Source organism: Centrocercus urophasianus, unplaced genomic scaffold, assembly GCF_019232065.1.
Source record: "Centrocercus urophasianus isolate 14NV4802_14NV808 unplaced genomic scaffold, USGS_Curo_1.0 seq_12, whole genome shotgun sequence".
Lineage (NCBI taxonomy): Eukaryota > Metazoa > Chordata > Aves > Galliformes > Phasianidae > Centrocercus > Centrocercus urophasianus.
This window is the reverse complement of record NW_024884364.1, coordinates 4,506,522-4,530,908: the sequence shown is the minus strand read 5'-3', so window position 1 is coordinate 4,530,908 and position 24,387 is coordinate 4,506,522. Positions and strand designations below refer to the sequence as shown.

General features: G+C 44.5%; 1 protein-coding gene across 2 annotated transcripts; it reads left to right on the top strand.

Moving 5' to 3' along the window:
* The first annotated feature begins 5,844 nt into the window (after nucleotides 1-5,844).
* Nucleotides 5,845-23,356, top strand: PLA1A (phospholipase A1 member A). 2 transcript variants are annotated; one of them, XM_042809573.1, is made up of 11 exons: nucleotides 5,845-6,070; nucleotides 7,463-7,664; nucleotides 11,143-11,320; nucleotides 12,315-12,423; nucleotides 15,058-15,159; nucleotides 16,034-16,123; nucleotides 16,747-16,914; nucleotides 17,857-17,946; nucleotides 18,421-18,529; nucleotides 21,473-21,637; nucleotides 22,890-23,356. In XM_042809573.1, the coding sequence occupies exons 1-11, from the start codon at nucleotides 5,998-6,000 to the stop codon at nucleotides 22,969-22,971; spliced, it is 1,368 nt and encodes a 455-aa protein (XP_042665507.1). In that variant the 5' UTR covers nucleotides 5,845-5,997; the 3' UTR covers nucleotides 22,972-23,356. The 2 variants fall into 2 exon arrangements, with proteins under 2 accessions (XP_042665507.1, XP_042665506.1); XM_042809572.1 differs by having other exon boundaries at nucleotides 5,846-6,070; nucleotides 22,887-23,356.
* The last annotated feature ends 1,031 nt before the right edge of the window (nucleotides 23,357-24,387 follow it).

Here is a 24,387-nt window from a genome sequence, read left to right as displayed (position 1 = left end):
ACTTCTGGAGATGGTGAACTGTTAGAGAGGTTCACTTAGCCTTGTGAAAACTACCCTCAGGGTTAAAACACTTCTAGGAGAATTCAGGAAAACAACAAAACAAAACGAAAAAACCACAACCCACAGCGTTGCCAAGAAACACATTCCTGTGAGCCCATGATCAACAGTGTATAAAGTACCTTCTGCTCTTACAGGCTGTTTTTGCTTACCTCAATTTTTGTAAAAAGTCCAACTGAAAAAGCAAAGCATTAAAAGGAACCCAGCAAAACAGAAATGCTGCTTGAAAATGAGTTGATGCTCAGGACACAAGAGCACCAACTCTCCTCCTTCCAGAAGAGCCTCTCTACAGACACGGAATGCTTCCTGCTCCTCGAGTTCATTCACCTGGTTTCTTTTCCTTATCTCATTTATTCTTGGAATGAAGTCCCTATCCTGCTAAAGCTGGCGGAAGCTTGGCTGATGTCTGCAGCACAAGTAGCACAGCAATCCTCTTGCTGGTGCAGTTAGTGAGAAATTTATTCACCTTACGCAGGTCCAGAGATCTTTCTCAAGTTTCTACAACAGCCTGCAGGATCTGGCACAGTCACCACTGCCACTTTTTTCCACCTTGTGTACATTCTCAGTTTTGGCTTGAATTTCCAATGACTGATTTTAGACCTACTAAGACCACTCTCCTTTGAAGTCCTACACTGCCTCAACGTGATCTTTACTCTTTAAGCATTGTATATGCAAGTCTGTGTTTTTATCAGACAAATGCCTGATCTGGCAGAGCACTGGGAGTAGCAGCAACTCCTACATATTGAGCAGGGATGCTGAAGAATCCAGCTGCAGCAAGGCTCTGGCAGCTTCCACGTGTCAAAGTTTCCCACAGGAGAATGAAGATGCAAGTCTTCAGGATGGATTATGCTGCGTGCTCCTCTCTCACATCCTTTTCCAGGTGCTAGAGACGGGGGCACAGGAGCAGAATTTTAAACCTGGGCGCTGGAAAGGGAGGGTGGGAAGGCTGGGATTCAGAAGATGAGGGCAGATAGTGGAAGAGGGGTGGCAAACATAGTTTGCAAGACTAGAAACTTGCATGACAAGTCAAGGTATTATTGACGTACTGTGTGCACTTGGGCGGAAGAAGAACTTCTTTACTGTGACGGTGACAGAGCAATGGAACAGGCTGCCCATAGAGGTTGAGGAGCCTACTTCTCTGGAAATATTCAAGACCCACTTGGATGCTGTTCTGTGCTACCTGCTGTAGGGAACCTGCTTTAGCAGGAGGTTGGACTAGGAGATCTCTGGAGGTCCCTTCCAACCCTACAATTCTTTGAGACCAGTGTGACTTAAGACTTAGAATTTTCTTATATGGATATGACAAGTTACTTAACCTTGATAAAATCCACACGCAGCAGTAGAAACATTTGCACACAGGCCACAACACATATAATAGTAGTAATGTGAGCATGCAAACAAACAGAGGGTATGGAATCTTACCCACTGCCTGCACCCTACCCCGCTCCACCCTCACCACGGCAAGGGGTGCAGGTCCGCCTGCGGGGTCCTGGGCTCTGCCCACCTTCAATATCACAGTGTAGTTTTGGGGAAGAAAGTGAAAATAACTGCAAAAGTTTAGGAAACCTAAGTGACCATCAGCATGAAAAAGCTGTTGCTCCAGTAGCCATGCTGTGATCTGCTGTTGGGGGAGGGGGATATCAGTTTCTTGCTGTTACCATGTTTGTGCTCATGCTAAGGGCAGGCCAGCTCCACCTGAACCTCCAGCAGCCTTGAGGCATATTCATCCTCCAGGAATTTCCTCTCCATCCAAGAGCTGCTGCAAGCTCCCTTGCCTCATCACTGCAGCTGTAGCATGGGCTACAGTGACATTGCATGGTGCACTGAGCTATGCTGCCTTGGTCTTCACAAAATAAGAGTAACACCATGGCTAGGTTGTACCCACTTGCTTACCTGCATAGCATAGAACTGGCCCCAGATGGTGTCAGACCTATTATAGAATCACAGAATGATTTAGGTTGGAAGGGACCTCAAAGCCCATCCAGTGGGCAGAGTTGCCCCCCACCAGCTCAGGCTGCACAGGCCTGACCTTGAACACCTCCAGGAATGTGGCACCCACAGCTCCTCCAGGCAGTCTCTGCCATTGCCTGACCACCCACTGAGTAAAAAATTTCCTGCTAACATCTAACCTAAATCTCCCCTCTTTCAGTTTAACACCATTTGCTCTTGTTCTTTCAATCCCAGAAGTTCTTTTTGCTTAGTGACAGGAGCCCATGGCTCACTCTTCTGTTCCTCTATCTTTGCCCCTGTTCTCAAGCCCACTAGCAGCTCCCTACACTGCAAAAGCTCTAAGTCATAAAATCATAGAATGGCTCAGGTTGGAAGGGACTTCAAAGATTATGGATCTCCAACCCCCCAGCCACAGGCAGGGCTACCAACCTCCATATTTAATACTAGACCAGGCTGCCCAGGGTGCCATCCATCTTGGCCTTTGTATGGGATCTGCTGAGTCACGGCCTGAACCTCTGATTGATCACCTGAGGCGAGCAGTGAGGCAGCCAGAGGAGCACAGGTGAAGGCAATTCTCCTGTGCTGCCGGAAGGGGTGGAGCCTGGCTGCACCCCTGCTAGACCTATTTAAGAGCTGGCTACCAGAGGGGAAGGATCTCTTTGGGGGATCTGCTCTGCTGGAGTTTTCTAAGTGAGCCCAGGATGGGGGTATGCTTTCTATCTCTTCTCTTTTTGCTATCGTTATCTGCTTTGCCAAGCTCTCTTGTTTATTTTGTAATTATAGCATCTTAATATTCATTGATTATACAGCCTTGAATGCCACTAGGGGCAGGGCATCCACTACCTCTCTGGGTAAGTCATAGTGAGTACTCCAGAAGCATCATACCTTTCTGCAGTACACTGTTCACCAGCTCCCTGCAGCTATAACTAGCCTGCTTGGCAAGTAAAACATCCTCCCAGCAGCCAAGGGCTTAGGATGAAACTGTTTTGAAAGGTGCTGTTTCCTACCCTGCCCACTGTAGCCTTCCTGTGGGTTATGTGATCTTCCGAGAAAGCAGGAAGAAATTTGAAGCAGGGTCTGGAGCACCTCTTCTTCAAAGGAGAGCTGAGGGAACTAAGCTTGTTTAGCTTGGAGAAGGCTCTGAGGAAACCTCCCTGTGGCCTTCCTGTACTTTAGGGAAGCTTATAAACAAGAGGGAAACTGACTTTTTACATTGTCTAATAGTGAAAGGACAAGGCGAGTGGTTTTAAACTAAAAGAGGGGTAAGTTAGGTTATACATTAGGAAGAAATCATTTACTCAGAGGGTAGTGGATGCCCCATCCCTGGAGGCATTCAAGGCCAGGTTGGATGGGATCCTGGGCAATCTAATCTGGTGGGTGGCCACTCTGCCTGTGGCAAGGGAGGTTGTAATTGGATAGGCTTTACAATCCTTCCCAAACTAAGACATTCTGTGATTCTTTGACAGAATACTTTCACTTAGGTTATTTTAGGATGGAAGGAAGCTCAGAAGGTCACCCACAGGCACTGAAAGTAGGGCTGACTTCCTACTGAAACTGCTCCTATTAGTAGAGAATGATTAGGGCTTTATGGGGCAGAGGAAGGGAAAGGGAAACTTGAGCCCAGTGGCTTAGACACCCACCTTGGCTCCTCTGTAGGGTTTTGAGATCCTGTAGGGATGGGTAGCGATGTATCTTCTTGTCCATGCTGATGTAGCAATTCTAGGTGGAAGATCCCTTAAGTTTTGCTCAAGACTCCAAGGACGGAAGGATCGTTTTCCCTCTTTTCTGAGGATCCAATCTGAGTCACCCACGCTTTCCCCCCCCTTGCTTGCTAAGCCAGTCTTTAATGTTTTCTTCTCATAGCCAGGACACTCTCCAGGATTTGAATCACTTCTTGCTGAGCTGGGAACTAAACCCTTGGTTTCTCCTGGGAGCAGTATGCAGGTGCTGCCTACACTCAAAGCTGTGCTTTCTTTGCGAGGGGCAAAGGATAGAAAAGGAGCTGTGATGTCAAGTATTCCAATAGTGGGGTAGAACCACCCTTAACTCACCATAAGCAAAGCCATGCTGGCGTTTCATTCCTTTCCTTGAAAGCAGAGAAGACAAGGAGTGGACTTAGTCACCACTTAACTGGTATGACAACCTGTTTTCCCCAAGGCCACACAATGCTACTCAGGCTGCATTGTTTCCATTGCCACTTAATTGCTTTCACAATTGAGTGAGTCTTCCTGCAGTCAGATTTCCTCCTGACATCTGGGCACATCAAAATGCTGATACATTTCTGCCAGCTGTTGCTTTGTAAGTGAGGTGGTGATATTTTCCACTTTTGGTGTTCACTGGAATGTGCAAACAGTGCAGTTTTCAGATCCTTAATAATAAGAATTTTGTGCATAAAATAACGTTTGTTGACTGACTTAAGTGTATCACATCAAGCTTCAATTTAGTGTGGGCTAAAAGCTTTTTCAACAGTGTAGAAGCCCCTACTGTTATTATAGGCTCTCCCTGTGGGGAGTAAAATAATGGTGCCAACAGTACTGTTCAGAATGGATATAACTGTAGTTACTGTAATTAAGTTCACAAATTAAAAAAAAAAAAAAAAAAAAAAACCAAAAACCTTTACACTAAAATAGTTTTACTGGTTAAATATTTTAAGCACAGAGCAGTGAGGTGGTTTTTCTGCGTTTGCATGAGGGACCACAGTGGTATGCTGGCAGAAGAAGTTCATAGAATAGCAAAATACTGAGATTGCAGGGGAAGAAGGTGCTAAGGCAACAGAATCTTCAATATGACGAAGATTTATTCTTTTCAGATGTATTTTTTTATGGCATGATAGAGTGTTTAACAAATCTGTACATTCACATAGTGGTGCAAAAAAGAGGCTTGCATGAAATGGCACAGCTTATTGGTAGGATTATAGAAGCTTCTTTCCTTTTTTCTGCACTAAGAAATGATTCAGATCGGTGCAATTTGTGGCTGTAATGACAAGGGAGTGGGCTGGGCTCTGTTGCAGTCTTAAGTTAGTTTGTGTTGCGCAGTGTCAGAATTCACCTGAGCTAGGCTGGAAGCTTGGTTCTTTGTATTGCAATGCTAAATATTGGAAAATTGGTCAGGTAGACAACCAGTTGACACCAATTTAGTAATGTATTTGAAGAAACATTGAGAATCTGTTCCTCAGACAATAAGCCTGCATGACCACAGAGCCAAGTGTTTCAGGGTCAGGCCATGTCTGCTGTGTGTCTCTTGGAAGATGCAGTTGGGCCAAGGTTTCAGCAACCCTTGGGGCCAAGCGGTTAATGCTACCAAACTTCCCCACAAAAACTGGGGGGAATTTCCTTTGAGTGTCTTGGAAAAAAAAAAAAAAGTTCTGCCTAAAACAGCTGCTCTTCTCCATTACCTTTGGCCAGAGCAAGCTGGGGTAAGGAAATGACTGCTATTGCCAGTTAATTGTGAATGAAGGTAATGCCTGGTGCTTTTGGAAAGGTTTTTGGTCGTCTTTCCAGTCAGACTGAATCAATTTGTTCATTTTGTTCTTCAAGCAAAGCAGCTGTAGAGTAAATTCCACCTGGGGAGCGAATGAGCTTTCTCTTTTGCTTCTTGCAAAACAGTCACAGGCGAGGCTGCCTGTTCTTCTGCAAGGAAGGCCAACATGCACCAAAAAGAAAGACAGTGATGCAATAGGAAAATATTTAGATGCAATGTTCTGCTAGGAGCCTTCCTGGCACAAACATCTTATGAAACCTTGCAACTACTCCTTTTGCCTTCAGGAAAAGGAAGTAGGAAGGAAAGGGGTGTCAACATCTATTTGAACCAAAATACCAGTGAAACCTCTGCTGACACAGACTTTTAGTAATGATCAAACAAGAGCAGAGGAGATTGCCCCTACTCGTTTTCCCAAAAGAGCAGAGCCTAGTTGATCATTGACCAAGCCAAGCCGAATGAGCAATCCACCACCGTTGTTATTCCATGTACTTGTAGTGGACTAACAGGAAGATGGTTGAGGATCCAAAGCGAAAACCCCTCTTTGTCCTCGCTGGCATCTTGCTGCTTAGCTCAGCACAAGCAGGTAAGCAAAGGCATGAATGCATGGCAAGGGATTGAAGGCTTTACACAGAAGGATCTGACTTAAATTCTCCCCAGCATACCTGTGTTTCTACAGGTCTTTGCTGTAATCCAATTAGACATCAGGAGAATGGCCAGCACAGGAAAAGTCTTTCATTAACCCATCTGTCTCAGTGATTTTACTCCACTAACATGATTTAAAAGGGCATTCCAGAATTGTGCTGAAGTGCAGGGAAGTGGAAAAGAGACCACTTGACCTCTGGCACTGGCAACTCCTGATCTGAAGGCTGAGCAAGTAATCTGCAGTAGCTGAGGGAAAATAAATAAATGCCATACCTCCACTTCTTGCTTTAGTTGGGATTTTTTTTTTTTGCTCTCACAAGCCTCCTCCCCTGATGCCATTTCTGATATGCTCTGCTTTTACTAAGCATGCCCTTTAAGTAAAGCTAGTTCATGAGCAGCAGTTTTTCTGAATGGCTGCCAGAGAATGTGTTTCCATTTTTTTTTTCTCTGGTTCACAGAAAGACCAGAAAAGACAACAGTAGGGACAGCTGCATCCCACGAGGGGAGATCTGAATACCAAATTTTGTTGTTTTTTTTGTGTGTGTGTTTACTCTTGGGCTGTGTTCCTTCTCACTACTGTACAATATCTTCTGTGGGAACAGACAGCAGTTGGGAGCTGGTTGTTTTGTTTTTTGTTTTAACTGAACTTGTAGTTTTAAGGCTGTTTCACTTCCTCTGGTCTAGAAAGGAAAGGAATATGAGTTGTCATTTTATCAGGATGCAACTATGTCAGTTCACAGAGTAACCATTTTTTAAGTCAGGAAGGATCGTTTCATCAAATATTTGGCTTCCTGCTCATCACATGTCAATAAATTTTGTCTTTTGTCAATCCAACATGTTGCCTACTATAACCATTCTGAAATAGCAACCAGTTCTCTAGAATGTCAAAAGATGGAGTTCTTTTCTGGATTACCTGTTCTACTAGCTAACCATACACACCACGTAGGTCTGCTATGTAGGTCTTTCCCTGATTTATAGCCAAAATTTATGCAGTTTTGTACTAGTTGTTTGTGGATTTTTTGTTTTTTTTTTTTTCTTTTTTTTTTGATGGCTTGATGGATTTTTTTTGTTGTTGTTGTTTTCATTCATATCTCAGTTAAACAATTCTCAGAAGTCCACAGACATCCACAGTTTTCTTCCCCAACACTCCAATTCCATCAAAGGGCAGAACAGCTTCTTCAGGAAATAGTTGTTTTTCAGAATGGGCTGATTTTAATGTATGTTTTAGCCTTTCACTCTTTATTAATAGAACCAGATTCCTAGTGAATTAGAATGAGCTTTTTCTTCCACTGTACAGACACAGGCCAAATATTCTTACTCCCTCTCATTGCAGGGAACGTATACAGAACCTCAGGGCATCGCTGTGCTGATTTCCAGACGGCAAATTTCCTACATGGCAGTAAGCTTAATGTCCAGTTTCTTCTATTCACCTCCTCCAGCCCTAGCTGTGGGGAGCTAATTTTGGCTGATGATGGCATCAAGAACTCCAGCTTCAATAGCAGCCTGGAAACGAAGATAATAATCCATGGGTTCAGGTGAGAGAAAGAAGAGTATTATGGTTAAATTTATATTCATAAATTAAACGGACAGGGCATTCCCAGGCCCTGTGTGGGGCTGGCATGGAAATCCCCTGCCTATCTGACAATTGAACTCTCCCCAGCAGTGACTACATTTGAAAAACCTGCTAATAGCAGAGCCTGGTGTGCTCAGTGCCAAACTGTACCTAAGAACTGCCTGTGAGAGTGTAGGTGGGACAGAGTCAGGGGTGGGAAAAAATGCTTTTGACAACTCTCTTTACAATGCAACCTTCATAGAATCATAGAATGTCTTGATTTGGAAGGGACTTTCTGAAGATCATCTAGTTCTAATCCCTTTGCCATGAACATGGCTGCCGACTACTAGATCAGGCTGCTCAAAGCCTCATCTAATCTGGCCTTGAATACCTCCAGGAATGGGGCATCTACAGCTTCTCTGGGCAACTTGTTCTAGTACCTCAACATCCTCTGAGTAAATAATTTATTCTTAACATCTGAGTTAAATCTCCACTTTTAGTTTAAAACCATTCCCCTTGTCCTACCACTATCAGACTGCAAAAAGTTTTGCTTCCTCCTGTTGGTAAACTTCAAGTACTGGAAAGCTGCAATGAAATCTCCCCAGAGCCTTCTCCTCTCCAAGCTAAACAAGCCTAGCTTCCTCAACCTTTCTTTGTAGGTGAGGTGCTCGAGCACTCTGGTCATCTTCATGGAGTTCCTCTGGACCTGCTCCAACAGCTCCACATCCTTCCTGGTGGCCCCTGTCCTGAGTGCAGTATTCTAGATGAAGCCACCCTTCTTTTAATGCACCCCAGGATACAGTTGACTTTCTGGACAGCAAGCAGTGAGAACTGCTGACTTATGTCAAGCTTTTCACCCATCTGAATTCCTAAGTCCTTATCTGCATAGCTGCTCTCCAGGATTTCTTCTCCTAGTCTGCATTAGGCCTTGTTGAATCTCATTAGGTTCCTTTTCAAGACTGTCTACATCAGTCTGAATGACATCCTTTCCTTCTGTTGTACCAACTGCACCACTCAGCTTGGTGTCATCAACAAACTTGCTAAGGATACAATTTAAGTCTGTCACTGATAAAGATGCTGAAGAGCGCCAGTCCCAAGACTGACCCGTGATGGACACCACTCATCACCAGCCTGCACCTGGGTGTAGAACCACTGACGACAAACTTCTTGCAACAACCATTCAATCACTTCTTTATCCTCTGAATAGTTCACCCTTCAAATCTGTGTCTCTCCTATTTAGAAGTAAGGATGTGGTGTGGGACCATGTCAAAGGACTTGCAGAAGTCCAGGTTGGTTATCATCCGTTGCCCTTCCTTTGTCCACCAATGTCACTCCTTCATAAGTGGTCAGGTGTGATTTGCCTTTGGTGAAGCCCATATTGGCTGTCTTGGATCACCTCCTCATCTTGCATATGCCTTTACATCTCTTCCAGGAAGATCTGCTCCATGAACTTCCCAGGCACAGATGTGAGGCTTATTGGCCTGTAGTTCTCTGGGTCTTGCTTTCTTTGTTTTTTAAAAATGAGTGATGTTTTCCTTTTTTTGGTTACCAAGTACTTTGCCTGACAGCCATGATTTTCCAAGTATGATGGAGAGTCACTTAGCAACCACATCAGTCAGTTCTTTCAGGACCCTAGAATGCATGTCATCTGACCCCATAGACTTGTATACATTCAACCTCATGAGGTAGCCTCAGACTTGCTCTTCTGTTAAAGCGGGAGGAATATTGCTGCTTCAACCCCCCACCTCGAGGTTCAAGGACATGAGAGACATGCTGCAAACATTGGTGTAGAGGCACTTCAGCTGGATTACGGGCTGTTTTACCTTCCTGGAGAAGCCTTCCCCAAGTCACCTGGGACAAATCAGAGGGTTTTTTTGCTGCTTCCTAAAATGACAGTGTTCTCTGACTCTTCTCTGTCATTTAAAAGTACATCCCTCTCCCACATCAAATCCAGTTTAAAGCACTGGTGGTAATCCCAGCCAGCTTGCTGTCAAATATATTCTTGGCCCTGCTGGTCAGTTGCATCCTATTCACATCAACATGCCCAGTCTGTTGAAGGTATGTCCAAGATCATAGCAGCCAAAATTATTAGCACAATACTGTCCATGCCGCCATTCATTCAACTGATCCATTTTCCTCCTTCTATCTTGGTCCCAAACACCAACTGGAAGAATCAAGGAGAACACTATCTATCCTCCCAATCCTTTTGGCATTCTCCCAAGGAACATAAAGTCTTTTTAAAAAATTTTGCAATTTTCATGTTGCAGCCTCCTGAGACCCAACCTTAAGTAGTAGGAGCGTGTGCTTTACTGTGCGACTAACTGTCTATTTTTTGTTTCATGTTTTTGGACCTAAAACAAGTTAGGAAATTATTTTCCCTATTCCTTTTCCCCCCCTTTCCTTTCCAACTTTCTTTCTTCTATACCTTTATTCATTCTTTATTTCACTCTTTTTTTCTCTCTCTCTCTTTACCTGTTCCCTTTCCTTTCTCTTCCATTTTTCTTTCGATCTTTTTATTTAGAAGTCTTCAAGATCCTCTTCTCTTAAAATTGTTTCCTTGCAGAACCTTGATGTTCATCAGAAGCCTGGATTAGCCAGTCATTTAGAATCCCTGCCAGTACTTCTAATGTTGAAAATGTAGGGATGTAAACCAGCTTTTTTTTTTTTTTTTTTTTTTTTTTTTAACTGTCACCATATTGGTTGCTTCTTTCACACTGCCATTTTTTAGCCAGCTCTGACCATTTAATATTATTTGATTTGATGTGCAAAAGTTTGAATGACAAGTGCCTAGAAAACCAGGATGAAACTTTTGAATGCCTTTGGAGGCATTCAAGGCCAGGCTGGATGTGGCTCTGGGCAGCCTGGTCTGGTGGTTGGCAACCCTGCACATAGCAGGGGGGTTGAAATTAGATGAGTATTGTAGTCCTTTTCAACCCAAGCTGTTCTATGATTCTGTGGAACCACACAAGGAGTTGCAGGGTCTTTTCAGAAAATCAGCAGTTCCCCTCACATGACATAGTGTACTCCTACCCCAGGTTATAGTAGGGGAAGTGGGTAGTACACAGGCTCATTTGCTCAGTGCAGCAGTGATAGACTGTGTGGTTTGACCCAGGACTTCCTCCTGGTTGGCAGCAGAACAGGACCAGGTTCCTGGTCAGTTCACTCACTCCAGGTGGGCTCTGTGGCTAACTGGAACACCACAGCAAGACCAAGGTCTCAGCCCAAGCTCTACAAACGTTCTTCTTGGTTGGTTCCTTTCTGAATCAACCCATTCTGGACAGTGTTTATTACTACACTGCAGCAATGACATGCCAGGTATATGCATCTGGCACCAGAACAACTTTTCAGCAGCTGTCTGACAGTCTACTCTGAGACATATGAAACAGCATCAGCGAACAATATTTTGTCACATGCCCTTCTTTAGAAAACACCTAACATATTTGTTTCTGATTACTCTGCAGAGCATTGGGTACAAAACCTTCCTGGATTGAAGGGCTTGTCCATGCAATATTGCACATAAGTCAGGTAAATGTGATTGCAGTGGACTGGGTTCATGGGGCTACAGGAGCCTATAACTCGGCAGTGGAAAACGTCACGCAGGTGGCCCTCTTCATCACAAGCTTCATCAGCAAGCTCCTGGTAAGCTCATGCATAGCGCTGTTGAACAACCCTTACGCAGTGAGGATGGTATATCTTTGCATTTACCAGCCATGCATAAACTCTGTGTAGCATTTGCACCGTAGACCCTGGCTGTAGTGTGGGAGATCTTGGGTATGCTCCAGAGTGTGTATTTACACTCCTGGAGCAACTGTGACATCAGGAGGGTGAGGATAGGGCTGGGAGGGGAGAGGTCTGCCACTCCCATTAGTGATTTGGTCACAGTGGACAAAGTACTGGGCCACTCTGGTCCTCAGCATCCATCCTGTGTAAGTGCTGAGCTCTAGTCCAGCTACTTTAGGACTTTTTTGTCCAAACTCTCCTGCTTACACCACAGAAGACAAATTCTAGTTTCTCATAAGCCTCAGTGCTGCTGTAGGATGTAACATCACATATTTCTAAGGTAGGATTTTTCATCTCACTCCCATGGTCTCATTCTCACCCATTGTATTCCACTGCATCGTGCTGAACAGCCTGCAGCCAGCAGGATCCCTTCAGATACAGTCACCTTACGTCATGTCTAAGTGACTATGCTTTACCTGGCAGTTCAACCTATGAATAAATCCTTTGTCTCTGAAAATGTAATCTTAAAATAATGAGTGAGAGTACAATGTGCACAATAGTGGTATAAAAGTGAAACAAAATTATTTCCTCTGTTTTACTGAGGAAAAGATTGTATGGGGGAACATGAGTTATTCAGCTGAGGAAGTTCTATCTGAAGCAAACCATGAAAGGAGGAGCAAAAGGCTATGTAGTCATGATCAGAAGTATCTGACCAACCTGGTTAGAGCTGGTTTTGCATGTGTGGACCAAAAGAAAGACTCTGAAAAGCAGAAAGGACAGTAGCCATCATTCCCACATCTAGTTTGTTCTCCACTGTATACCTCAAAAGCAATCCTACATGAGAAGAGTTGTGGAGCTGCTGGGTATTTCACCCTCCTTCTATAGAAATACATATTTGTATGATCATCTGCAGGCCCTGGGAGTCTCTGCAACATCCATTCACATTATTGGTGTGAGCCTTGGTGCACATGTTGGGGGCCTGGTTGGGCACTTCCATGATGGTCAGCTGGGACGGATAACAGGTATGGTAAAACTGAGACTTAGGTCCTGATTTCTTATTCAACGAAGAGAATGCAGTGTCAGGGACAGGTAGTCATCCATAGTGGTCTTATAACTGTATGAAGGCTCACTCGATCCAAGCTTCAGGGATTCTTACTAGCTTCTAAAGATCCTGACAATACTTTCCAGCCATCAATCCCCTCCACAGTACCAAAAGAATGCGTAACAGAAGAATTTTGCCTCTACTCTCTTCTAACTAGTGAGCTTTCCAAGTCGTGAGATCTTGTTATTAGTGAAATGACACGTCACTCAGTTGTACCAAATCAGAGCTGACTTGAAAACATACAGCTGAAGTCTTAGGTGTGAGGAAGAGATTGCAGTGGGGGAATTACAGATAAAGATGGTTAGAGGCTGATCATGGCATGCAGGGCTTTTAAATTCATGCAGGGTCCTCCAGCTTTTAAGTATGGGTTGGAATAAAGTCACACAACAATTTGGGTGAAAAGGGACCTTGGAAGGTGTCCTGTCCAGCCTCCCACTCAAAGCAGGGCTGTCTGCTAAGTCAGATCAGATTGTTGAGGGTTTGTCAAGTTTGGGAAAATTCCAAAGCTGGAGATTTATCTTAGTCGGAGTGAAAGGAGGAAGAGACACAGACTGAGCAGCAGCCAAGGAAGAACAGGGTGTAGGCAGAACATGGTTCCCAGTCTGCTTCAGCCCGTGCTGAGCTGCCTCATAGAAAAGGCCTCAAGAAGAGACATTCCACAGGAAATGTTGGTTCCCCACTCGCATGTCATAGCTTCACACATTGCATGTACTACAGGCATTTCTTACCAGGAGCAGAGTTTCACAATGGGCCCCTGTTAAAGCTGTGAATGAAAGTGTACGTTCAGAGGGATTTTGGGTAACCATCATCCTGTACCAGCATTTTCTCATCAGCTTCATTTTGAGATGACTCCTTCCCAACACAGTTGGAGACCTTTGCCTTTATGTTCTTCAAACCTAATAACAGATCTATGTATCCAATTTATTTTTAGCTCTACTAGAAGTCTCTTTAAACCATGCTTATTCCTGCAGATTCCTCATTGTGCAGGAAAGAAAATGGAATGGGAATGAACAGCCCATATCTAAAACTGCTGAAGAAAAACTTGTTTCTGGAGGAGAAAAAGAGGAATCCTGAAGGAATTTAGCTGCATGTAGTACAGCTAAGGTGAATAGTGCAGGATGTATGTCTCTGTACATGCAGTTGGTGCTGGGAAGTGGTGGAAATCCCATCCCAGGAAGTATCTGAGAGATGGGTAGACGTAGGACTCAGGGACATGGTTTATTGGCAGACTTGGTAGTGTTGATGATTGGCCCTAATGGTCTTAAGGGCCTTTTCCAACCTAAATGATTCTGTAATTCTGTTCATGGAGGAGACCAGAGAAAACAGAGGATGGAAATGGGCTAACCTTGGAACTGTGCTAGAACTGGCTTGTTTGTATTAAATGTTTCTCCCTCCTCAGGAAGAACTTTGAAGTGTACTGACTAACGCTTTTTATTCTATCCTAAAGCCTTTAACTTAAACTTGCTCTGTAGAAGTGAGCAGGGAACATCTCAGCTTTTAGCATGGGACAAGGCAAAAGAATGTGGATGACAAACAAAAGCAGTACATTCTTCTGACCACTTGTCCCTTTAATAGCCTTTATTTTTAGATAGGACAGTATTTTTAGTAGGACAGGAGCTAACTTTTCTTCTTTCTCCTCTTCTCCTCCTCCCTGCTTCCACACATAGACGCAAATATGTCGGTTTGTATTTTGTTGATAACACCTTCTCCATAGAGAATTAATGGGACTTAGTCCAAAAGGCAATTAAACTGGCCAGCTCTGAGGCAGTGTTACAAGGAGCAGAGCTGCTTCTTAAAGCATTGTTGGTGCCTGGGGAGTGAAAAAGGTCTTGCGAGGTTATTTTCCAAAGCAAAGTGAACAGAATAAACATCAGCTACAATAAAAACATGATCTTTAACCTGTTCTTGGTACTGCCAAAGAAAATTTGCAGTATTACTCTGTCTCCTCAGAATTTGCTCTAGGAGCAAGTTACAGGCAAAAATATCAGTGGATGCTTGAGAACTTGATTTTATTTCTTGGGAGAAGGCTCAGAAGTATTTCTATTATAAGACTGTCTGATAGCATTGAACCTTTGTAAAGCTTAGGTTGATTAACACCTACAATGCTGAATTCATCACTAAGCTTGAGATCTCCAGTAACATTGCTCAGGCTGTAGCACTACTACAGATGACAGTACAATTAGGGAAGGTGTTACAGGTTTGAGTCTCTGTCACTGAAAATCCAAAATATACTCTGCCCCTACTCTGTTAGAGGTACTTGAAGCTCAGACATGGCTTTAAAGCCTAGAAATTTGAGGCTTCATGGGCTGCTTGGTACGGAGCTGCTGCATGGGAATGGATGGCTAGGAGCAGTGGAGGACAAGGTAAGGAAGCTGCAGTGGAACTTAGTGGGAGCAGAAAGCTTTCTGAGCTATGATCGATGCAATGAGGGAATAATTAATCACTTGTGCCAGGCATCAATTAAATAAACAATTTAAATAAAATTACTGGTCCAGAAATAAGAAAGGGAGGGTCTGAAGGGCATTTGTTGTTGGGCTGTTTGATTTCGTTGCAGGCCTGGATCCTGCAGGCCCTAAATACACCAGAGCCAGCCTGGAAGAACGCCTGGACCCTGGGGATGCCCTCTTTGTGGAAGCCATTCATACCGATGCTGACAGTAAGCTGGCTTCTTTCCTCCTCAGCTCGCCATGTCTGTTTGTCCTGCCATTGTTATTGCTAAGAACCAAGCAGGTTATTGTCCCATTTATGCCACGTGACTACAAGTTCCGGTCCAGTCTGAGGATGTTCCCCGATTAGACAGGCTTCAGAGATGAACACACTGGCAGGCATCCATACCCCAGAGCACATCACAGCAACAGGTGGGAGCTTTAGTGTTGTAAACACAGGGCAATCTTCCAGCACATATTTCTTCCCTAACCTTGCTACAGAGGAGTGAGTTTCTGCAGAACAAGCTCAGTGTGCTTTTTGCCACTTGCAAGGAAGGAATTTACGTGTCTAACCATGCTTTGCTTTTGCTTACATTACAACAGAAAGGTGCCACTGTGAGAAAGTAATGGAGTCAAACCCACAGCTGTTGCAGCAATGGACTAACTTTCCTAAAACACTTATGTTCTGCTAATTAAAATGTGCTAAAATATAAACATTTGCCTCTCAGTCACACCTTTTGCCTGGAGACCACAAAAATCTCTACTAACATAATTCTCGCTCATTCCTCATAATTCCCTATGAAAGTTGTGTTCAGTTTTGCTCTGCTTTATACAGGATCAAGAACAGGAATGATGGAGATAGTGGTTAAGACAAAGCTGCCAGTCATTTTTATGGCAGATCCCAGAGCAACCTCTGCTCCATGCAACAAAGCCAGGGCATCTGAGAAGGAACAGGAAATACGTTCTTGCTGTGTGGGTCATGGGGGAGCTATGTCTGGTACTGTTCACATTCAACCTGTTATTGGGCCCTGTCAAACACCATGCAGAGTACAGCCTACGGTACTACTGAGCATAGGACTAAAGTTGCATTTCATCCACTTTCAGATTTTGGGATCCGGATCCCTGTTGGACACATCGATTATTTTGTCAATGGAGGCAAAGATCAGCCAGGATGCCCCCGGTTCATCTCTGCAGGTGAGAACATTCTGTGGCCAAGCAAAGAGATTTTGTGGACGTTTAGCAATCAGTGGAAATGCTGTGTGGCAACCAGCTCCTGCCACAGTCAGAGCAGACGTCAAAGCATGACAACATTTATTTGCAAAGACACATGGCAGCGGAGATTCATGGCCCACATCTCCTCAGCAGCACAAAAAGCAGCTGGAATTAAGACCACATATAAGTCAAATGTCTTGGCAGCAAGGGCTGGATTAAACACCTTCTGGTTGAGACAGCTACACTGAGGGTAGGGTGGCCTAGGAAACCTCACTTCCCATAGCTGGGTCATGGTGCAGATGGGAAGCAAAGCTATTGCCTTTTTACAGAGGGTTTGGGTCCTCGTCAGTGGCACAATGAGTGGGACAGGGCAGCCATGTGCCCCTCTCAGTATGAAAGACAGGCTCCCAGGTTTCTGCATGATTTCTGTTGCGGTGAGATCTAGGTTTGCAGTCACAGAGATGTTCTACAAAACGTTATTTTGCAGAGTGGAAGTGGCTGCAGAATCTATTTCTTGACTTTTTGTTCCATAGGAAGCTGCAGAAAGGTCAAAACCAGCTGAAAAGCTGATAGCTGCTTTTTTCTGCATGCCTTTATTCCTGCAGGCTACAAGTATCTGATCTGTGATCACATGAGGGCAGTACATCTCTATGTCAGTGCCTTGAAACATTCCTGTCCTATCGTGGCATTCCCTTGCACAAGTCATCAGGATTTTTTGAATGGACGATGCGTGGACTGTGGTGATCCCTTCCTATTCTCCTGTCCCAGAATAGGTACAGTATCAGCATGAGGCCTTCATGGAGCAGGGGGCAATACATTCTTGATGAGTGCCAGCACAACCCACAGGACGTGATTGAAATTTTTCCAAGCAGGATCTGAATGTGAGCTATGTGGGGACACGGAGAAACTGTGTCATTTTCAGGCTTCAGTAGAGAGGTCAAATGCTTGTATATTGTCCAAGGTAGAGCATCAGTGTCTTGAACATTTCTGATCTTTAAACATTTCACAGGGTCATACTAAAAGACATTCTCCAGAATCTCTTACCTAGCAAATGGGCAATTTGCTCAAAAAGTGTCTTGTTTAGAGAAGCAGCTGGAAGTTTTAGCCCAACCTGAAAGTCTCAGTCTTCTGCAGACTACTTACCTTTGTTGCATCACTTCCTTCTCATAAATTGCTGCTATGGCTGCCCTAAAGATAAACGACCTGGACTGGGAGAAGATAATCTTTGCCACTTTTAGCCTTTTGAATCACAGCTGTGGCAAGAGGAAAGGAAGTGTCCTCAAGTAGCTTTTGGTGACCGGTACCAGAGGAATACACAGAGAGGCTCTCAGATCATCCACTCCCTTCCTGTCTTGCAAAGCCACACTGTCACCTGGTTAGTGGGTTTGTGTCTTCTCACTTTTACCAGAAATACCATCTCCAAGCTCCTTGGGTCTCCTTTGTCCTAGCACCTTGTGTTGGCTTGCGTCTGCACAAAGCCACTAAGAGGTACATTGCTGATGGTTAGCTACAATAGTAAGAGGAGATTTTCTGGGGGCCTGTTAACCTGTCAAACAGACACCACAAACCTCTTGCTTGCTTGCTTGCTCTAGTATAAAGAAAGGGTCTGTCCTCCAAGACAATGACGTTGGGAGTGAAGGTAAATTGGAACCAATTCTGTTTCTGTCCTGGGTCCTTCATGGCTCTCACTGCTCTGGCTTTGTTTCCTCCCACAGGCCTGCTAGAGCAGGCAGTTGTCAACATGAGAAGGCTGCCTATGAAAGTGAACGCTTATTTAATGACCAGTTCTTCGGTGCCATTCTGTGGTAAGTAGCAAAGACCAAAAAATGAGCCAGAAGGGGGATGACCAAATAAGGCAGACTATCTGGCAAGGCCTAGTAGTGACAGCCTACTATTCCCATCAGAATCAGCTGCTGTGGAGCTGATGATCCCAGACACATAGCTGAAGAGCAATAACCCTGCACATCTCCCCCATAAAGCCCTTTCCAATGGATTTACTAGTGTGGGCACAGCCTCGTATTAACACAGCCACATGGCTTCAGGGCTGAATTGAAGGGTACAGAAAATGCCTGACTGTTCACATCAGAGTATGCAGATCTGCCCACTGTGTCTCTCAAAGACTACGTTCTTTCCCACAGACTACGTTCTTTCTTACACCTGCTTAATCTTAGCTGTGCTGGTGGTGCCAGGCAGTGAGTGCTAGAAATTACTCCTTTTGGTAGGGTAGGTCTAACACACAGCACCTGCCCTCACTCCCACATACTTTCCCTCTTGCTCAGTTCACCACAGCCTCATTGAGTTCCGCTTGCAGAAGAAAAGAAATGTAATCACCAGCATTGAAATCACTTTCTTCAGCAACAGCACCAAGGACACGACAAAGATCACCATGTGAGTTACAGTGCATGCAGCTTGCTTTTTCCCAATTCCATGTATAAGCATGTTTTTCCCAGACCAGGAAAGGCATAAGGATGGAACATCTCCCTGAGTGCAGCCACTGTGTGATGAACCACAGTCTTTCTTAAGTTCCTACACGTTTACCTTAAATGCTTTCAAGAATCAGGTATGTGCTACCACTACTTGGTAACTCTGATGAAGTCCACAAGTACACAAACCAAGAAGTGTACTCTGGGATCCCCTTTGTACTGTTACAATGATTCCTTTTTTACATCATACCCATATGCCTGGTGCTGATTTAAATCACCCTCAGATAGTTATTAATCCTACCACGCCAGACAGAGCTGGCTACAGCAACACCCAATTCACTGGAGGTTCTAGACTGATGGACTTGCCTCAAACATTTCTGTTGATGCTCATAGGACAGCAGTTGCAGAAAGAAAGCAAATACATCCCTGCACAGTCAGATATATGTTCAGAAGTACACTTCTGTCTCTGCATTAACACCAACATGTGCCATAGCCCCCATTGTAGGGGAGAAATCCATTGGGTAGGAGACCAAGACTACATGATTTAGTATGCATGGTGGCGGTGGGTCGATGATTGAACTACATGATCTTAGTGACCTTTTCCAACCTTGAAGATTTTATGATCTGTAGACAGTCAGTTCTCTCTTGCCACCACCACTCTCTTCCAAACCATAACTGAATTAATAGACCAAATAGACCAGGCTCAGAGCTTCCAGCCTCTGCCTCAAGGGGATCTCTCCACCACAGACAAGTTCCCCAGAAGGAAGTCTTCCTCACTTCTTCTCACAACTTCCTGTCCACTGCCAGGGGCTGGTAACCACCACGTAGATATGCAGTGTCAGAAAGCTGGAAAGCAGTCTGCTAAAGACCCCAGCCAGCTCTCCTAAGTTCAGAAAGGATCCAGAACTGGCTTCAACATAGCCCTTATGAAGCCAAACCTAACTCTGTTGATCTGATCCTGTGCATTAGGACAGAGAGGTGAGAACTGAAGAATGGGAGGCCTACGCGGGAGGGGGGAGGGGGGGGCTTGATTATGGTTTTCAGACTAACACTGCAATTTAGAGTTCATACTCCAACCTGATGGAACTCACATCTGTCCAACTCCACAGTGAAGCAAAAGCAGATCCAAGCAGCCCTGAAAATTCAGAAGCCAGATCTGTCTTCTCCAAAGGTGTGGGAAGGAGGAAATAGCAACACCCAGGTCAAGTCAGGACCCACAATTTGTTCAAGAAGACATGCAGCACTTCCTTTTGCAGCTGTCAGACACAGCATTTCTCACATGCGCAGCAGGAGACATGAGCCCTGGAGAGAAATCTGCCTGGGAAGTGAGACAGCCAGGCAATCCCAAGGCTTTACTGTACCCTCCCATTTTAGTGAGACAGTAGAGTTACAGCTATCCAGGGACACCCTTGCCCTGAAAGACAGCAGCTGTGCTTCACTTAAGTGCCCACTTAAGAATCACAGGAGTTGGAAGGACCTCAGGAGATCATCAAATCCAAACCCCACCTAAAGCAGATTCCATGCAATAGGTCGCACAGGTAGAAGTCCAGACGCCATTAGCCTACACATGCTGCTCACTGTGTCCCCAAGAGATAAGTCCTCAAGCCTGCCAGCTGTCACAGGGCTGACAGAGTAAGGAGAGTTTTACATGGCATATTTCCCTGCTGCACTCATATTGCTTATGTACCACGTTGTGCAACACGGCCTCACCCCCACACCCAAGAAAACATAGTTCTGAAGTTAGCCAGAGTCCTACATGCACCCAAAGGCAGCATAGGCTTTGACAAAATGTCAGTCCCAATAGTGAATTTCTTCAGTCTAATTAATTGTGCTCCTCTGTTCTACGGCATGGCTGGATACTGTCCATGCACAATATGCTCTAAAGGGACAGTGTCTCCTCAATTTGTTTTCCATCTATCATCCATCCTTCACCTTTATAGCCACAATTTAATGATGCTTCTCATTTTGGACAGCTTCAAGCCATACACATAAAACTCCAGCATCTACCACTGCAGTCTAAGAAGAGAACTGGATGCACTGGTTTGGATTGGCTGCTCTGGCCTGGGAGGACATTGAGTCCAGCCATCAGCCTGATGCTCAACTTATTTTGGTTACCAGAATTGTAGACTCTTCCTGATCCCTTTGTTATCTCTTCCCTTTGTCATGTTTCTGAGCAGACAGTCAACAAATGCTTTTTGGATTTCACCAACTCCACTACACACATTATTAACCAATACAAGGGAATAGGTGCCTAGTAGGTCAGGCATAAGATGTCCTATAGGACAGACTCCATGGAAGGGGGCAGCCCACCTAGTAAAACAGCTGGGCAACATCACTTCAGGGCATACAGCCTGCCACCTGGCTCTGGAAATCACTGCTCTGGCTTTCCTTTTTTCACATTATGTGGTGAAGAGCTTAAGGACAGGCAAAGTTTCATCTATCCAAGCATCTCACCTTCAACATGGCCTAAAGTAAATACCTTGAGTAGAGCATAAATAAGCAGTGTAGGCATGCAGCAATGATTCCTGAAGGTAATGTCCCTATTTCTAGCAAACACATTTCAGGGACATTCAGAGCTAAAGGTGAGTTGCTGTTATTAGCTCCCAACACTTCTATTTTCTGTGAACCTGTCCATACTCCCCCATGATTTACACAGTTACGTAAAGCATCTGACACATGACAGTAATTTTTATGTAGTCAGAAGTACTCCTGATTGCAGAGATGAAATGTGAACAGAGGGCTAAGAAAGATACGTTCAATTGCCCCATGTTTTGACAGATGAGTCTTTGTACTGCATTTTTTTTTACCCAAGGGGTTTGGATGAGTGCTCTAGGCTCCTCCAGTGTTTCAGTCTGCATCTAGACAGTGGTTGAATGCCACCCCTCATGTCTCTTTCCTTCCATTGCAGACCTAAGCAGGAAGAGGTGGGCAGACGGCTGTTGGCCCACAAGGCTCCCCTCTGCCAGACAAACAGTGTGACACTCAAATACCTGCCCAAGAATCGGTTTTGGAGGAAGGATGAGTCACACATTGTTGGCAAGTTCTGTGCAGCTCCACTGCCTCTTGGTAACAAGTAAGTCACAGGAATATCTCCCAGGGATGCACAGAGCTGGGAATGAAGTTGGTAGTATACACCAATGCATTCTCTTTCAGTTTTGATAAATTTATAAAGAGGTCTTTCTCATCCTTCTGTGTCCCCATATAAATAATTTCCTATTCATGAGACTACAACCAAGGTAGTTTTCCATGAGTTTTCTTCAGTTCTTCACTCAGGATAAAAGTGTTGCACCATACAGGGAAAATGCCACTCACCTCACCTTGAAGACAGTGAAGTCACAAACCATGACAAAAACTCGTACTAAATGGAATTGTTGGTTTTGTCCTCCTTGTTCTCTTCATCTTCCCCATTCCTACAATGGGTCCCCATTTGAAACATGATGGAAATGCACATTTTTCAGGATAAGATAACAGAAGACCATAGATACAGATGTGTGTGTCTATATGTACACACACACCTCACACAATGTAACAAAGCACTGAGGCTGAAGACAACCATTCTGGCCCTTTTTGGAGCCAGACACTGCAGGATACATACCTTCAGCCATAACTACCTTCTCCAGAGCTAAAGCAACCAAGACCTTCTCATTCTGAAAGAGATGCCAATCTACTCCATAGACTTGTCAGGACTGTTGCAGATCCTAAGTTCTTGTAGGCAGCACAAAATAACTGGGTCCATACAGATGCATTATACTCTTTCCATACTGTTACTGAGCCAACACTTACCTTGGCTCCAGGCTGAAGCAAGCCAGTGGGTACTCCAAAGCAGGGAAACCAGCTGTTCAGACTCTGTTCTGAAGGGCAACAAGGGAAGTCAAGCACAAGGCAGCAAAATATATTATAGGCCCAGAGAAAATAGTCATTCCTTTGTAGATTTCAGGCATTTAAGGGTAATGACTACTCCTCATTAGCATGCTTAGCAGAGCAAAGAACTACGAAGCAGTGATGGATATGCAGATATGTGGCTTTTTGCCACTTATGAATGGGATAGCATTGCACGTGGCCTTGAAATTTGCTGACCTGCACCACTTGAGTGCTGGATGTGATGCAGGTGGGAAGCTGTGAAGTTGCACAGGTTCACAACTACACTCATCACGCAACTGCTCAGAGCAGCAAAGTCCAGCCGATTCATCCCAGCTCAGCACATGGTCACCGTACCTTTGCAAAGCAACACAAGATCCATCAGCAGCTTGCTTGTCCCTTTGTTAGAACAGCAATCCCTGCCTGCTAAAACACAGTCTGACTTCCCTGTGCTCTTCCCACAGCAGGACCACGTTCTGTCTGCCCAGGATCCTCACTCTTTATGACAACACAGAACTCTCTCTCCAGCTGTCTGCTGCTTGCACCTAGTACTGCTTTTGGAGCTCACATGCATACCCAAAGCTGGGAAGGAGTCCTAACCTGCTCCTGCTCTCTCTCACGGATGACACTTTCATTACAGAACTGGATGGGTGTTATTTTAGTTCCTGCATTCAGGAGTAGGTATCAAAGAAAAGAAGCAAGAAGTACATCAGCGATTACAAGACTAAGCAGTTACAAGACCTCTCAGTAAAAAGACTGTATTGGGACTTTTATCTCACAGATTCTGTTCCCAGATCTGAAAAGTGAAATAGACAAGTCATTTAATCTCATGATTTGAATTGCTATGAAACAAGAAGATAATTTCAGTCTCCTTACACAGGGAGTATTAGGATGATTCATTTGTGGTTTATTAAAGTGTCCTGAGATCTTTGTACTAAAGGTGCAAAGTATTATTTATCTTCAGAATGAGGAGTTTAGTTTTGGTTCAGTCTTGGCATAAGAAAGCATTACAGAATCATAGAATCATTTAGATCAGAAAGGATTTATAAAGTCATCAAGTTCAACCATCATCTAACGCTACCAAATCCACCACTATATCACATCCCTATTGCTTTGGCAGCTTTCCCCAGTTCAGAACTCACTTCTACCACTACAGGACACCTTCAGCCTGAGAGTCTTGATTTCATGTAAGTGCTCATGCTATGTAATCGAAGTGGATTCTCACCCCATGACAAGACTGTAGCTCTTCTGGCTGTTGGTTTGTTCTCTTTGAAGCTCATGGTCACCAGAAACATAGCAGTGTTCTTCCATACAATTTTGTACTGCTTTAAAACAACTACCCAGAACAAAAGATAATAGAACAGAGCACTGCAGGTACAGGACTACCTAACATAAATTAGTCCCAGGAACTCAGTGCAGCCTTTTAGGCCTTGAAAAGTAGCAGATGTCTGGAAAGTACTGGCAGAAGCCTACAGTAAGAGGAAAACATACACTCACAAGCAGCCCTCATCCGTTCCACCCATTTTCCACCACCTTGATGCATCTGCAAATTAAAGAGGACACAAGTCTTCCCTTACTGCTGCCCCAAATCCACACATTCTGCAGATCTCCCTCTCTGGTTCTCCGAACTGGCATCATCGGGTGACACAGAAGCATAACAGGAACACCAGAGTCAAGAGATAGGAACATACTAAAGGCATTTCAGCCTTGAGAAAGCAGAAATGTCACTTGGCATGAGCTGTCACTCCACCACACATTGTCAATGCAGAGTTACGTCCTCTCAGCTCAGCAAATGCCAGATCCCAAGGCCTCAGACATCACTTGGAGGAGATCTGTCTGGTGGGGAAAACCCATCAGCCAACTACTGCTGCTGTTGAATGTGGAAGATGTTTTTTCCATTTCCACACTTCCTCCTAAGGTGTTGCACTACCTTCTCCTTCCTAGTGGCTGCTTTCCCCAGGGGCT